This window comes from Tursiops truncatus, chromosome 2, assembly GCF_011762595.2.
Source record: "Tursiops truncatus isolate mTurTru1 chromosome 2, mTurTru1.mat.Y, whole genome shotgun sequence".
NCBI lineage: Eukaryota > Metazoa > Chordata > Mammalia > Artiodactyla > Delphinidae > Tursiops > Tursiops truncatus.
In genome coordinates this window covers 160818461-160832445 of record NC_047035.1, presented here as the reverse complement: position 1 = coordinate 160832445, position 13985 = coordinate 160818461, and the positions used below count along the sequence as shown (strand labels likewise).

At 37.0% G+C, this 13985-nt stretch overlaps 1 protein-coding gene across 1 annotated transcript in view; it reads right to left on the bottom strand.

The window, feature by feature from the left end:
* MALRD1 (MAM and LDL receptor class A domain containing 1) overlaps positions 1-13985 on the bottom strand; it is a 661524-nt gene that overhangs the window by 391836 nt on the left and 255703 nt on the right. The window contains exon 20 of the mRNA XM_019933374.2: positions 7958-8045. Coding sequence (XP_019788933.2) covers positions 7958-8045 — 88 coding nt within the window. The remainder of the gene's footprint in view (positions 1-7957; positions 8046-13985) is intronic.

Below are 13985 nucleotides of genomic sequence, written 5' to 3'. Positions count from 1 at the left end.
TTGTAACCTCAGCTTAACATTTAAAAAAATGCATGTTACATTTGACATTTCTAGGTATATGTAGTGTTATAGTTTTCAGATCATCTGGTCTGCCACATTATTAAAATCAGTAGTCTTAACTGCATCTTTAGGCCTGGTTTCAATTTATACTAGGAAACAGTCCCTCACTTAAGAAGAAATCATAGACATGCGTGGCTATCTTAGAAAAAGGAGGTAGATGAGTCTATATTCAGGAAAAATAGAGACAACTCATTTTCTATCTCAGAAATGATCCAGGTAAAATGACCTGGATCCCAGGTAGGTCAAAATATCACTACTCTAAAAAAGAAATAGGAAAACCTTAAAATTCTTTGTCCTTTCCTCATTACTCTTTGTTATTCTACCAGAATTAGTGAATCTTAAAAGATAAGTGTAATATGTTTGTATCTGAGAGCACCAAAAGAATTATTGGAAGAAAGTGTTTCTTACTCCAAAGTCCAATTCTGGAAATGGTGGTATAACTGGAAAGATGGAGTTGCCACTGATTCCTTGGGATCTGCCATGTAGAAGTAAAACAGAGCCCAGACACATGGTTAGACCAAGACATCATGTGGAGCCTGAGGCATGGCAAGGACTGCAAGCCTCCTGACACATCTCTGACCCTCACAGATGGTTTATACTTTCATGTAAGGAACACGAAGTCAGTTTGTTTTACTTTGCTATGCCTCAGAGCAGTATTTCTTATTAAAAAATCCTGCTCTTAACTCAGGTGAGAGGCCCACGTACCGCAAAAAAATATACATATATATATAAATTGTGAACAACCTTAATAGTAAAACATACCTAGAACAATAAGCCCATCTTAGTCAGTCTGGGCTGCCATAATAGAATCCCACAGACTGAGGGGCTTAGACAACAATTTATTTCTCACAGTTCTAGAGGCTGAAAGTCCAATATCAGGGTACCAACGTGGCTGGGTTCTGAGGGCTCTATTCCAGGTTATGTCCTTACGTGGCCTCCCTTGGTATATGCATGCAGAGAGAAAGAGATCTCACATCTTTTCCTCTTCTTATAAAAGCACTAATCCCATCATGAGGGCATCAACTTCAACAACCCAAATTACCTTCCAAAGGCCCCACCTCCAAATACCATCACATTGGGGGTTAAGGTTTCAACATATGAATATTGGAACATTCACTCCATAGCAAAACTTGTGATTTTTTTTAAACCTATGATTGTTTAGAAATGCTGAAGTTGGTAGCAATGGTAGAGTTAATGCTCTTAAAATAAAAAAAACACTAAAAGCTTTGCAGATGAGACAAAATTGAAAGGTGAAATGCAAATAACTGAACACCAAGAAGCAGAGATTAGTCTGGTTTGATCTGATTTTCTTCCACATCCCTAAGCCAAAGGGAAACCAACTCACCTGCACAGCTGTCACCCTAGATGACTCAGGCTCCAGATGGACTCAATGTTCTAATTCCTTGCTCTGTGAATTCCTTGTAACAAATATGATATACTTCATGCTACCCTAGTATAATCTTTCCGGTAAAAATAGACTTTCCAACTTCTTTTATACTAGACTTCCCTCCCGACAGCTATTCCCACACTGGTAATTAAACAAGTAAAAATTTTAACATCCTAAGCCCTTGATAAATTATTGCCAGCTTTAGACATATCACAACTGTGTGAATTACTTGACTAATATGCATGGTTGTTCTTTATCTCCAAGTAACAATGCGTATCTTTTTCTTGTGACTTCTGATGTTAAGAAATACATTTAATTTAAAAATCTAAAAGTCTACTTGAGGTTTAAACATAATCAATCTTCAGAAAAATTAAAAATTTGAAATATCTACAGCACCAGAAGAAAAGCGTTTCCTATTGTTCCTATTGCACTTAACATAATAACCTGGGGTTATAACCACAAGCTGAAACGACTACATTTAGCATAATCATACTAAAGTGTCTGTGCTAGGTCTACTTCCTAGGATAGTAGGTTTTACTGAAACATAGCTACTCTTTGGATATGATTTATTAACAATTGTGACACAGCTCTTTGCCTCATATGATGCACTGTCTCTTTTTTTTTTCTTTCTCCAGTAGCAAATCAGCTCTTTTTTGAAATATTTTTGCTCTACCACATGGATTCAATAAAATTTTCCAGGTAGCACAGGATATTTTCCATATTTAAAGACATTCTACTATCTTTGAAAGTGACTAAAAATAAACTTAACTAGCAGTTGGACAATTTTCAAGCTAAAATTTAAGTATTTCAACAGCCTTCTCCACTTTTGGTATTTAGCATTTCCTTCAATTAAAAGATGACAAAATTTTAAAGTTTTAAATTTAAAATAGGTTAAACCAGTTATTTGTCGAATTTTATTTTCTAGAAACTTATTGGGTTGGCCAATAAGTTCATTTGGGTTTTTCATAAGATCTTATAAATAAAATACTAAGTTGCATGGACCATAGGCTTTGGGCAAAATTTTTCCCTAGGTATATGCTCAATCACTTTACGACACTACACCAAAGACAATAAAACCAGAATATTTTAGATTACAATCACTGAGTCTCAAATTTCTTCATTTTTGCCTTGAAGTGTTTTACTGAACTGCAAATATTTCCAACATTTCTAAAATTTTCTTCAGAGGCTATATTTCCTTCTGAAAAATATGGATAAAAGAGGACCTCAAAGCAAAATGCTTTCATTTAATTTACTATCCTGATAAAAATGTAATGGATACACCAAAGCTTAGTATTAGAAGGTAAAAAGCTGCAGGTGGGGCTTCCCTGGTGGCGCAGTGGTTGAGAGTCTGCCTGCTGATGCAGAGGACGCGGGTTCGTGCCCCGGTCCGGGAAGATCCCACATGCTGCGGAGCGGCTGGGCCCGTGAGTCATGGCTGCTGAGCCTGCGTGTCCAGAGTCTGTGCTCCGCAACGGGAGAGGCCACAGCAGTGAGAGGCCCGTGTACCGCAAAAAAAAAAAACCCAAAAAACTTGCAGATGATATCTGAAAAATGAACACAAAAGAACTCACACATTTTGCCACTGAAACAAACATCACTCTTTGCAGAAAGAAGGGAGACTTGATCAAGCACAAATAAAGCTGGTGAGATATTGAGGTGAAGGAGGAGGGATGTCAAAAATTCAATCAACTCAGCCAGTTTAGCAATAACAACAACAAAAACCATTCAGTGGGTAAGGGAGGAACGTCATAAAAATTGTTAAGCATTCTCTAAAGAGTTACCATACTTTCTCAATTTTAAGGAAGGTATCATCAGTTGCAAGATATGTCACTGACTTAGTAACAACTTTCCTGGGAAAAGAAAAACACTAATTCCTTGGACAGTGATACTCATTCTAATAATTAGTAGTTCTAGTAACTAATAAATCTAATACACATGCTGAATTCTGAAATTTTAACTTTGATGAAAAGTGCGTAGGTATTTTTTTTCAGTTTGCAAACAGTGTGTTGTGATGCTATGTCGTCACAGATTTATTTTTCCAAATAACCCAGCTATCTCACCAATAATCTTGGACACAAGAAAGAAAACTCCTGTTGCATGTATTCTGCTAAAAGACACACACTCCTTGCTTTTCTGATGGAAGATGGAAGGAATAATGCAAAACAGATACTTCCTTTGGGATAATATTTTAAAATCTGAATGTCTGGCAACAGTTCTTCCTAAATCTACTCTGAAGGTCTAATTCAAGGTGAAGGGAAAGCTATTTAACTTTGCCATTATTCCACATCATTATCTACTCTGGGAACAGACAACATCATCACACACCGATGCAAAGAATCATAGGATTCTATTGCATGGTTAAGATTGTCTACTTTCCCTAGAAATGTAATTAATCTTGCATAAACAGCTGTTTCTCTATTTTCCTCCTGAATTAGATTTAAAATGATAATCTACATCATCGAAGTACTGAAACAAAGGAGATACGATCCATTATTGAGAAGGGATTTGAAAATTGTTGGAAACAACTAGAAGTTAGAAAATGAGAGACAACCTAACCTAGAGGAACAAGTAATGATGGTCTAGGACAAAGTGAAAAGAAACTAAGTTTATGGCATAAAAACTATTGAGGAAAATTAATAAAAGTTTGCAGTTAAGAAGCTCAGTCATTCGAGTCAACAGCGTTTTGAACCAAGGTCATGGCAGAGGTAATGGAAAAAGTAGAACAGATGTGAGAAATATTTTGGAGTTTAAGGGGAAACTTAAAAGTTTAAGGGGAAAGCCAAAGACGACTATAGTATTTCAATCCTGGGTTGCTCGAGGATACTGAGGTCATCAAAAGGAACAAGGGAGACGTAGGGGAAAGAGAAGTTGATTTTGAGGAAATAGGTAAAAATGAAATAATCTCCTCCTTTTTAGTCACTTTTAGTATAAAATAAAATTACAGGTTACAAATCTGCTCTTTGGACATGAGGTCAATAGTTTGTGTTTTTTTTTAGTTTTTTATTTGTTTTGTTTTGTTAATCAAGGAGGAAACATGCTGTAGATAATGTTCATATTGAAAGCAAATCAATGTCTGTAAGTGAACCTACGCGGACTGATCCCACCTCAGCTAACATGATGTCATGACAAAACACTGACTGATAATCAAGAGCAATATTTCTATTAAAAATCTAATTTTTATTTTCGTTTTCATCTTACGGTAAGATCACATCAGCTTCCTTTATGAAACCTATGGCTTCAGCAGGCTTTGTGGTTTCTGTCCAGAGTTTCTTTTGCTATGAAGCCAACATGAAAACCATGCAGTTCAGTCTTTAAAATTCCATATTTTTCTTCCAAAACTTAAAGCAGAAAATTGAGACTAACAGTGTGTAACTGATATTTCACATCTCTGCCCTTGTTTCTGGCAGCTCTCTTCCCTCTACCTTGGAAACATCAGCCCCAGAATGCATGTAGCAGGATAATTAAAGCAGCAACAGTAGCAACAATGACTTGTGTTCCCTTTCTGTATTCTTTTTTGTTCCCCTCTGCCACTGGGGTCACAGCCATTCTCCCTAAGCAAAGACTGGGAGGCGATTTGGCCCTGAAATCAGACCCCTTAGGTGAAAAATCTCATTCCTACCCTCAATTGTGCATTCTTACCCAGGTCACCGATGCCCTTTAAGTTTAGTTTTTCACACCCATAAAATGGAAATTGCTTTCTCTTCCTTGGGTGGTTAATGTATTTGATGAACAATATAATAATAGTGATAAACATTATGATCCAAAGAAGCAGACATTGTACTCTGCCACTTTATAGCTAGATAGCCTTGGGCTGGTTAGCTCCTTCTCAGTTTGCTCCATAAACTTGGGATAACAAAGGCATCCATCCTATTCAACATTCAAGATCTCTTCACCTGTGATGGACCAGGCACTATTTTGTACTCTTAAAAGAAAACAGGATTATGTGAGATGATACACAGAGTGATATATGGTATTAATGTAACCATTTATCAGCTCCCTCCCTTCTAAGGACTTTCTGTATTCTCAGCCCCTGCCAAGTTCCCTGTCTGTGGCAAATACTTCCCTGAGCCATTGTCGGGCTTGGTCACTTGACTTGCTCTGACCAATGGAAATGAAGACACATGATGCCCTAATAAAAGCTTTAAGTATGCTTTGTTTTTCCAACCCTCTGACTTAAAAACAGAATGTGTCAGACAGGGACTTGGTCCATCAGCCTGGGTCGCATATAGACAGGACCCACAGAACAGAGATACATAAGTTGAACTACACAGAATTATACAGAGCTATGAACAAGAATTACATGCTGCTATTCTTCTACGCCAAACCACACGCTTAAGAGTAAGAAATAAATGCTTGTGATTGTAAGCCACTGAGATTTGGCTGTCAGCAGAAGCTGACATACAACATAGTGTCTTACATATAGAAGTAATTAACATTTTAACAATAAGAATAATAAATTAAAATATATAAACACTTAAAAAGATATAAACATCTCTCCACCTATCCACCCACCTATCCAATAGATGTTTATCGAGTATTACTATGTGTCAGATACTGTTTATGCTACTGAAGGTATGGCAGTGATCAGATAAAATCCCTGCTCTCATGCCACTAACGTTATTATGGCGGAAATAAAATTTGACTATAAGGGGATGCGTGTTGTGGAGAAAACACAGGGGAAGGAGACAGAAAATGTAAGGTAAGGAGATAAGAAGAGATGTGTGTGTGTGTATGTGTGTGAAAGAGAGAAAGAGAGAGAGAGAGAGAGAGAGAGAGAGAGAGAGAGAGAGAGATTGATTGATTGAGAGAAGGTTTCACTAGAGAAATTTTCCAACAGAGATCAGAAAGAAGTAAGGGGGTGAAGGGGATATCTGAGGGAAGTACATTCCAGGAAGAGAGAATAGCAGGTATAAAAGCCCTGAGGCATGAATGGGTTGGAGTGCTCAAGGACCAGCCAAGAGGTCTTGTAGTTGAGAGACATCAATTAGAGGCACATTGGCAGAAAGTAAAGTCAGAGCCGTATGAGAGGGCCGGTCATTTATTCCTTGGAAGTTATTGGAAGAAGTTTGGCTTTTGTTCTGAATGAGATGGGATGTCATAGGAAGACTCATGATAGGGTAACATGAGCTTATGTAAGTTTGAAAAGGATCATTCTGGCTGCTGTTTTGAGAAGAGATTATGTGGTTCAAGGGTAGAAGCAGATAGATCATTTACAAAGCAACCACAATAATCTGTATAGAGACGACAGTGGCTTGGACCAAGGGGAGAGTATCAAGAGCAACGAGAAGCCGTAGACTCCGGATATATGTGAAGGTAGTGGCTCATCAGATTTGCTGATGAAGAAGAAGCAACTGGAGATAAACTATCATTTACTGAGACAGGGAGGCGTGCAAGAATGATCGGATTGAGGGAGCAATGGGTCATCAAGAATTTACTTTTAGACACTGAGGGATAAAGGTAAACTTGTTGAATTCTGATTTCCTTCTGCTGGCTTTCCAGAGAAGCATTTGGCTTTCTGCAGAGTTTCATAGAAACCACTGCACAGAGAATGGTAATTAATCCTGCCAGAATGATGAGGTGGAGAATCAGAGGTATGACATTAGCTACAGCAGAAAGAACTGGAATCCAGCCCTCTGATTATGTCTGGGGAGAGGCTGGTACTCCTCTGACCAATAACGCTACACTGTGATGGACCAGGGCTGCAGGTTAAGTTTTCAGCACTTGAAAGTGCTCTCCACATGGATTATTGTGATTGATTTTTAAATTATCCAGCCTCTGATCACTCTAGGAAGGAGACTGTGCTTTCTCTTGTCATGCAATTAAAGAGTCTACAACCTCAGTCCCAGGAGTTTGAATTTCAGCCCTTTTAGATCATTATGCACTGCCTAGAATGAGTTTCCCCTGGGGTGTGTTTGTTTTAGGTTATTTTCCCTAGTTATCTTTGAGATGCCTAGTACATCTAAGTTTGGATGTTGAGTAGGTGGTTAGTATCTAAGTCAGGAGTTCAGGTGAAAGGTTGAGGATGGAGATATAAATCTGGAAGATATGTATTAGATTTTTAATGGAAAGAAGTCCATAACTTGGAAGGGAAATGGCTGGCAACAATCCTTAGGAATATTTAAAGTGCAGCCCGAGAGTAAAACATCACTGAAGGTACCTGAGAGGTTATTAAAGTCTCCAAAACAATGTGATTATAAGGCAACCAATTCTGTTCTTATAACCCCCCAAATATGATGGAATTACAGTTTAACTTCAGACACGATTTCCTAATATTTTGCATATGATAAGACACAAACACAACTGATTCAAACCTCTTTACTATGTTTGCAAAGATTTTAGACTAATTACTAGAAAAGATTCACAACCTTTTCCAGGGTTAATAGATTAGTAGAATAGAATAGAACTGAGAGTATTTTTGAATATTTCTGGAAATGAAATATTGATTTCCTTGGCAGTTGTTTCAAGTAAACAGGTTTGAAAACACTCATATACTAAAATATCCTTCCTTACCAGGGTAGAGGGTGCAGTCCATAAATGACAAATCATCAATTGCAATGTCTCCAGTGAAACCATCTCCCACTGAAGCTTCCACTGAAATCTAAGAACAATATAAGAAATTTGTTAATACTGTGAAGGAAATTAATTTCTGGAAACTCATGGTTGAAAAGGAATTCAGAATTTACCTAAAGAAAACTCTCTTCTGAACCATTAAAAACATAGTTTGCAAAAGTCTCCATAAGTAGGTATCTTGTCTCTACCTGAATACTTCCAGTAATAGGAAGCTCCACACCATACTGGGCCCATTAAATCCACGAAGCCCATTCTGTTTCTGGTGAGTATTGATTTTTTGAAATTTCAGCATATCAGATTGATATCTACTTCCTTTTAACTTTCAACCATTAAGTCCAGACTGGTCCTGCTTTTTTCTGAGCCTTTAAGTATCTGAAGGCAAACTACGGAATCTTTTCCCACCGTTGCCCCAGTAGTTCAGCTGTTTCCAAGGTTAAACCTCTTCATCCTTCAAGAAACCAAATTTGTTGCCAGAGGTACTCCCTACAATGCACATTTTGAAGAGCTTTAAAATTTTTCTCCCGTCGACCTTATTCTGTAACATTTTATGGAACTGGCTAATCGTTATTAGATCTCCTTCAGAACCTCATTAATCACAGTGAACTCAGATGACATCGGTGCTTACAGGAGCTGCAGTTCCACTGAAACTCCAGTAAAATGTGAAATACTGACAAACCACTATAGTATACGGCAGATTGTGATTAGGGCTGAGATTTACTATAATAGAATTAATCATGATGAATTATTTTAATACTCATGCAAATATGCTGCATACTTACTAGGAATCCTGCTATAATTTAATAATGAAGAACATTAAGCAAACTCAAACTTAAAAAACACATTCCTTTTTTCCACTATTACATGAATATATGTTTCTGTTTCATTTTTCCTCACAAATGCTATATGTGGAAGTTGAAATTTTATTTCATTTTTCAAATTCTATCCTCCATTAAAAGTTGTTTCATACATTATTTATTCCTAATTAAAGAAGATAATTAAAAGGTCAAATTACTGACCTTAAGCCTCTTGACATCTTCCACCAACTTTCTAGGTTTTCTTGAGAACTACCAGAATTTTCTCCTTTATTTGTCACTGAGGAAATGACTCAATTTGGAAAAGGTTTATTCATTTAATTAATGGGCAAATATAGTTCACCTAATACTGCCTGGGGAACAGGCAGTCTCCTACTGCTTTAAAATGGGTCACCGCAAATATAAAATGCACCCTTCTTTTCACCACCAGCATGATTAAAAGAAATAAGCAGAGAAAACAAAAACACAAAAAGAATACTCAGTACAAAATCATACAATTATTCTAATAAACAAAAAGCCAGCAGTCAGAATTTGGCAGAACATACTATAATAAAATATCTTCTGTTTTATAGGGAAAAAAGACTGCAGTTGGGTGAACAATAGGGAAAAGGTGTAAGCAAGGACTGATTAATAACTAATACACTAATTAATTACAAATACATTCTTTGGATCAATATTTGTCTATCCCAATACAATACAGGACATGGTAATAAAAAGCTCAGAAGATGCAAGAAAAAGGAAAAACTAGGATAAATAAAAATAAACACTACCAACGTGACTACACTGCTCATGATTATCTTAGTTTATTCATGAGAAGGGATAGAAAATTGATATAAAAGAATCTCAAGTCTATGAAAAGCATACCTGTACATATAAATATCTGTAAGCTAACTTTAGGGATATATACACATACATAGCTCCATTTGAGCGTGTAGGTGGACTTAACTGTTCCAAAGCATTCCTTTTGTTGTCTTTATATGGTCACAAGTTAAAGAATTAGCCATTTGTGAAAGTTACAAATTTTCTCATTTATGGTCTACACCAGGTGAGCAGCATTTCTGAGTGGATGTTGTCTGCACAAGGAGTATTTGTATTGGAGTTTACTTCATATTACATGATAAGCATTTTGATATTGCTTCTACTAGCATTCATTGCCAAAGGGAAGACACGGAAATAATCCAAGGCAGTGACAGTTGGGTCTTGCTCTAAGACACAATTTAATTACAATTTTTTAACCAAAATATCTTCAATTTTCTAGTCTCTAAATGGTAGCATTCTTGAGAAAGAGTGAACAATAATTTCAAGCTGAGATACTAAAAAAATGTCAATTTACATATATAACTGCAATCTCAGCCTCTTTTGAATATTTAATTAAGCCAGCCATTAAAAAAAAGCCTACCTGATAACATATCACATCTTGAGAAAAAGTTACGAATGCTGAAGTTCAATTTTACTTCTGCCCTGTATTTAATTTAGCCTTGCAAAAAGTTTTGCAAATTACCCTAAGAAACTAGTCACAAAAAAAGAGCAAACCCAAGTGTGTCTCTTCTGGAAAATCCACTTTCATTTTTGGTGTTTTTCCAATAAATGGAAGGGTATTAAAACACTAATGTTATTGTATGTGAGGCAGTATTGCCACTCTAGACATTAGGGACGCCAAATTTTACTCTTAAGTTTCATTAGCACCTTACTGAATGACTTAAAGGGCAACGGAAAATTCCAGTTTGGTCTGAATGACCTGCATTATCTGCAGAGGCCAATTCTACTTACATTAGAACTACTACTGCCGTGGAAGTTTTCTAAAGTAATCCAGCTATTCTAAGTTGTTCTTCTCAAGGGCTGGTGCATGCTCCAAATAAAGATGGAGTGGCCTTGTCAACTACCTTGGAAATATTAGTTCTAATATAACCAAAGACTATAATATAAATAAGGCTCTAAAGACTTAACAGATTTTTTTTTTCTATATTTAGGAAACTTTGAATTATTCATCAAAATATTTAAATGATATGAAAACTATTATCATACATATGTAAGACAGAATTTAATAATTTTTACCAAAATATCTTCGATTTCCTAACATATATATAATTAACACACACATATATATACACACTTATAAATAAAATAGCCTCTATTAACTCATTAGAAAGAAAAATGGAATTGATTCAGCCTGCCAACTAGTTTTACCAACCTGTGTTTGGAAAAAAATATGAAATTCCAGCATAATATACCAATTTTTAATATAACACATCTTCAGAAAGACTTGAAAGAAAGGAATTGTTTTTAGAATGTATAAAAAGCATGTATCCTATGTGGAGCAACTGGAACTCCAATGCATTACTGATGGGAATCCAAAATGGTACGGCCACTCTGGAAAATGGTTTGGCAGAGATAAACCCATGCACTTATGGTCAACTAATCTATGACAAAAGCGGTAAAGACAGTTTCTTCAATAAGTGGTACTGGAAAGCTGGAGAGCTACATATAAAAGAATGAACTCACGACATTCTCTAACTCCCTAAATAAACTCAAAATGGAGTAAGGACCTAAATCTAAGACCAGAAACCATAAAACTCCTAGAGGAAAATATAGGCAGAACACTCTTCGACAAAAAATCGTAGCAATATTTTTTTTGGATCTGTCTCCTAAAACAAAGACAATAAAAAAGAAACAAATGGGACCTAATTAAACTTAAAAGCTTTTGAAAGCAAAGGAAACCACGGACAAAATGAAAAGACAGCCTACTGAATGGGAGAAAATATTTGTAAATGATGTGACCTATCACGGGTTAATATCCAATGTATATAAACAGCTCATACAACTCAACAACAGTAAAACAAATAACCCAATTAAAAAATGGGCAGAAGAACTGAATTTTTCGAAGAGGAAATGCAGATGGCCAAAAGGCACATGAAAAGATGCTCAACATCACTAAGCATGAGGAAAATGCAAATCGAAACCACAAGGAGATATCACCTCATACCTGTTAGAATGGCTATCATCAAAAAGAACACAAATAAATGCTGGTGAGGACGCAATGAAAAGGGAACCGTCCTACACTGTTTGTGGGAAAGTAAATTGGTGCAGTCACTGTGGGAAACAGTATGGAGGTTTCTCAAAAAACTAAAAATAGAACTACCATATGACCCAGCAATTCCATTCCTGGGTATATATCTGAAAAAAAAAATACTGTATTTCTTCTTCGCTAATGCCAGGCTTTACAATATATGGATTGCTAAGAATTTTTTTTCTTTGAGTGTCTACTTTGGTATTGTGCCAACTGTTTCCTTGGTTACCAAGCAGGAAAAAAGTCTGGAGTTTCTCACCATCAACGACAGAAGAGACTAAATGGTGATGACCCAATTCCCATGAGTTTAGTTTAACGCAAACAGTGCTTTCAAGTAGAATAGTTTGCCAAGTACTTTTAGAGGAGGATATTTCACAAGAAGATACTGCCTGTAGTTGCCACAATCCCCATTACTCCCTATCACACCTAACTCTAAGGCGGAGTGTCAGTTGCCATTAATTATTTTACACCTGAACTGCTTCTCTTAATTCACAACCCTTGCTTCCAGGGGCACTTGGGTTTGCAATTCCTTTTGCATACTAGTTAGGTCAGAAACCATGAAGGGTCTGAGACTTTACCCTACTCGCAAGGTAACGTCAGCCTGCCACTGTTTCATATACATTTACTTACAGAAGACACAAGATCCTTGATTTACAGAGATAGCAAAACTCATCAGCCAGAGAAATATCTTCCAATGGTTCCCCACTTCCCACAGGGAAACATAAGTGCCAGATGTTTCCCTGCATGAGTAATGGGTTGCACCATAGAAGAAGAACCCCAACATTAGGAATTTCTAGCTGTTATAGGCTGCTGGCACATCTGAGGGAGAGGGAGGAGGAAAAGGAGGAGGTGAAGCAAGAGGGAAGGAAGGGGAGGGGCAGTAGGTAGGTAAATTACTCCAGAATGTAAGCAAATGTCTCAGGGTAGACTCCATGCAATACATCCTTTGCTCAGAAGCTGAATAATGCAGGACACAAGAAATGCATGGAGAACCGTCTCCCAATGGGGAAGCTGGACAGTGCTACATGGCTGATATATTTAATTTGTAGGAGTATGATGATCCCTTCATGTATGTGTAAATTGAAACGTTTATCTAAATTCAGCCTCCTTTCCTCTTATACCTCATTTTATACTATTCTGAACTGAATTAGTGTAACTTGTTAGAGTCTCTCAGAGATGGCCACTCAGCTGCTGTTAGCCCAGGTCCTTTTCCACTGACAAGATCTTTTCCCATCAGAGCTTCTGCTATATTAAGAGTAGAGATTGTTGTTTTTTTTTTTAATAAATTTATTTATATATTTTTGGCTGCGTTGGGTCTTCATTGCTGCACGTGGGCTTTTCTCTAGTTGCGGCAAGTGGGGGCTACTCTTTGTTGCGGTGCACAGGCTTCTCAATGCGGTGGCTTCTCTTGTTGCAGAGCATGGGCTCGAGGTGTGCAGGCTCAGTAGTTGCAGCACGCAGGCTCTAGAGAGCAGGATTAAGAGCACAGGCTCAGTACTTGTGGCGCATGGGCTTAGTTGCTCCACGGCATGTGGGATCTTCCCAGACCAGGGATCGAACCATTGTCCCCTACACTGGCAGGCAGATTCTTATCCACTGCACCACCAGGGAAGTCCGAGAGTAGAGATTTAAAAAAAGGAAAAAAAAATCAAGGAGGGAAGGATGTGGTTGAAGAAATAAGGTCACTGAAAATTTCATTCAGGTTTCTTTATTTAGACAGAATTTTGTTATTCATCTTGAATGAAAGAAACCTAAAAAAATTATCTCTGAGTTATTCAGGTCATATTAGATTGATTTGCTTTCCATGGTTTTAAAGGGTTGGCAAGTCACAAAGATTATGTCTGCTACTTTCTTCTCTAAGCCATTTTAGATGTACAGGAAGGGCCAAAATTTGGGTGAGTTTTTTCCCCCTCTAATTCTTCACAGTGCCTTTGTGGAACTTGCCTAAGTGGATTTTAAAAGGGATAAATGTTAAAAAAAAAAAAAAAAAGGGATAAATGTTGATCAATTTGAAATTAATTTGCTACGTGAAACTCTACAAACTCACGTTATTTTAAAGCATCTTCCAAGGACTCATATAGCACATGAC